The 2,399-nt window shown below is 63.3% G+C and overlaps 1 protein-coding gene across 1 annotated transcript in view; it reads right to left on the bottom strand.

Moving 5' to 3' along the window:
* Window positions 1-6: 6 nt before the first annotated feature.
* Window positions 7-2,399, bottom strand: part of IGSF9 (immunoglobulin superfamily, member 9) — a gene marked incomplete at both ends in the record, with an annotated part of 4,790 nt that continues 2,397 nt past the window's right edge. Inside the window, 7 exon segments of the mRNA XM_009708524.1 lie at window positions 7-90; window positions 501-546; window positions 774-944; window positions 1,405-1,489; window positions 1,690-1,940; window positions 2,073-2,248; window positions 2,342-2,399. Of these exon segments, the coding sequence (XP_009706826.1) occupies window positions 7-90; window positions 501-546; window positions 774-944; window positions 1,405-1,489; window positions 1,690-1,940; window positions 2,073-2,248; window positions 2,342-2,399 (871 nt within the window).

The raw sequence follows: 2,399 nt of genomic DNA, 5'->3' as shown, positions 1-2,399 counted from the left end.
CACAGCAGTGTCCGGCGCAGGCTCTGGTAGGGAGAGGGCTGCAACTTCAGCTTCACGGTGCTGTCTGGGCTACCAGGGCCACGAGAATTGCTGTAAGGAAGAAGGGGAGCTGCTGCAGCACCCTCATCCCGGCTCCGGGCTTGTCCGGTTGCCCCTGTGCCGGGAGAGCTTGTGCCAAACATCTGCCAGCAGGCACCGTGACTCTGCACCGCTGCTGCGGGCTCGACAGACCTGCTCCTGCACTTTCTGATCCTTTCTTCAGCCAAAACTCCCCATAGGGAGCAACCTGGGGAAGCCCCACCCCAGGGCATGCCCTTACCCCAGCACCCTGCTCCTAACGACCCCTCTGCGGCCAGCCCTCGGCAGTGGTGGTGGGAGGGGGGGGCAGCTGCCTCCCGACCTGTCCCTCTGCCCCCAGCCAGTGGTGAGTGAGCGGTGGGGAGCGCAGCAAGACAGGGAGGGAGCAGGATGGGGAGGGAGTGTGGCGTGGCATGACTTACTGTGGAGGTGGAAGCTTCTTGCTGGGGGAGAAGACGAGTGGTGGATCTGGAAGGTCATGAGAACACAAGGGGATCACACAGCAAGCAACTCAAAGTGATGACGAGGAGACGGTGGCACCCACTCAGCCCTACTACCGCCCCTGGTGAGCCCCCCAGCCCCAAGCTGGCTTGTCCCCTCCCTGGGCACTGGGTCCTGCCACCTGGCATGTAGTGCTTTGAGCTCTTTGGGAGTCCCGGGATCCAGGCGCCTGTACCCGGCCGGCTGGTTCCTACCTTGCCTTCGCTTCTGGATGCGGGCGGCACGCCGGCGGTTCATGATGCAGGCAGCCAAGGTGCTGAAGATGACAGCAACGCTGAGGAAGCAGATCCCCCCAATGCCCCCAGCCAGCACCGGCTGCGGCAGGAGCTCCGGCAGCTGGGTGCGAGATGGATACACCTCCATGCCTGGGTCAGACAGGAGACACTGTCAGAGGCTCAGTTACCTGCACAGCATGCCAGCACAGCAGGCACATCTTCCCTCGCGTTGCCAGCACCACAGGGATAAACAGCAAAGCTTCGGCTCTCTCGCCCCTCAGGGCTGGTCTGCATCCAGGCAGACCCGTGTCCTCCGCTGTGCTGGGCGGCAGGAGCAGGGATGCTCTGCACAGAGCTCTCCTGCTACCTGGTCAGTGAGACCGAAGTCACGCCAGATCCGCACGTGGAGATGGGTGTTCCCACGACGTTAGCTTTGGGGGGTTCTGCCCTGGGCTCTGCGTTCCCTGGCCTAGCAGCAGGGACACTTTGGGGCGCGAGCAGCGTGAAGGGGTTTCTGTTTGGGAAGATCCTAGACCACGCCAGGTACTTTACACCTCTGGTTTCCGTCCCCAGGGCAGGAAGAGCAAGTGGGTGGCAGCCGAGGCCTTACCTGCTGTGGAGACGTTCACCGTATTGCTGGGATCGCTGATGTAGCTGCCAGCAAAGGCCACTAGTCGGAACTCATAGAAGGCGTCCTGGGGGAGCAGAGGGCCATTAGCCTTGTTGGCACAGTGGCCAGCCAAGTCTCAGCCCACATAGCTGCAGAGCCGAGTGGCTCTGCGGCACCGCCAGATGCCCCAGCTCCAGGTAGCAGCGATGCAGGAGATCCGATCCCCTCCCTTGCTGTGTCCCCCCCCAGAGCTGCCCCTCAGGGAGCACCTGGTGAGATTCCCACCTTGATGAGTCCTGGCACCAGGACCTGGGTCTTCGTGCTGGGGATGGAGCGGTCCAGGACCTCCCAGCCGCCCTTGTCGTGCCGCAGCTCCAGCGCGTAGCCGCTCAGTCCCACCGAGAACTGAGCCGGGGGCTCCCACTGCAGCAGAACCCCACGCACAGTCTCGTTGGCGGTCAGAGCCTGCGGCGGGGACAGGAAGATGCGCATGGTCATGGCTGGCGGCTCTGGAGGCACTGTGGTCACTGGGAAGCCTGAGGAGAAAGGGGATGCTCGTGTAGGAGGTGATGCAAGGGGACAGCAGGGCAGAAACAGGAGCTTCCCAGGTGCTTGGGGGCTCTGGGGGGACAGGGGATGCTTTGGGGACCACACTGGCCTTCTCTTACCCCTGGGCATGGAGGTGACAATCTGGCTGAAGGGGCCGCTGCCCAGCTTGTTCTGGGCCAGGACGCTGAACTGGTAGCTCATGTCTGGCTGCAGATTCTCCACCAAGAGGTGCTGAGCCCCCACCGGCACCGAGAGCGACACCCAGTCATGGTGGGCCCGGGGCGGATGCTTCACCCTGAGGAGATGTAGAACCCATGAGTCCAGAGCCGAGGGCCTCAGGTGGGGAGGAGGCAGTGTGGGACACCGGAGTCTGCCTGCGGGGACTCACAGCGGCGTGTACCAGACGCTGAACCTCTGGAAATAACCTCCATCAAACCCTGGCTCCC

Source organism: Cariama cristata, unplaced genomic scaffold, assembly GCF_000690535.1.
Source record: "Cariama cristata isolate BGI_N322 unplaced genomic scaffold, ASM69053v1 scaffold30169, whole genome shotgun sequence".
Classification (NCBI taxonomy): domain Eukaryota; kingdom Metazoa; phylum Chordata; class Aves; order Cariamiformes; family Cariamidae; genus Cariama; species Cariama cristata.
The sequence above is the reverse complement of the archived record's forward strand: the minus strand, read 5'-3'. Positions and strand labels throughout refer to the sequence as shown.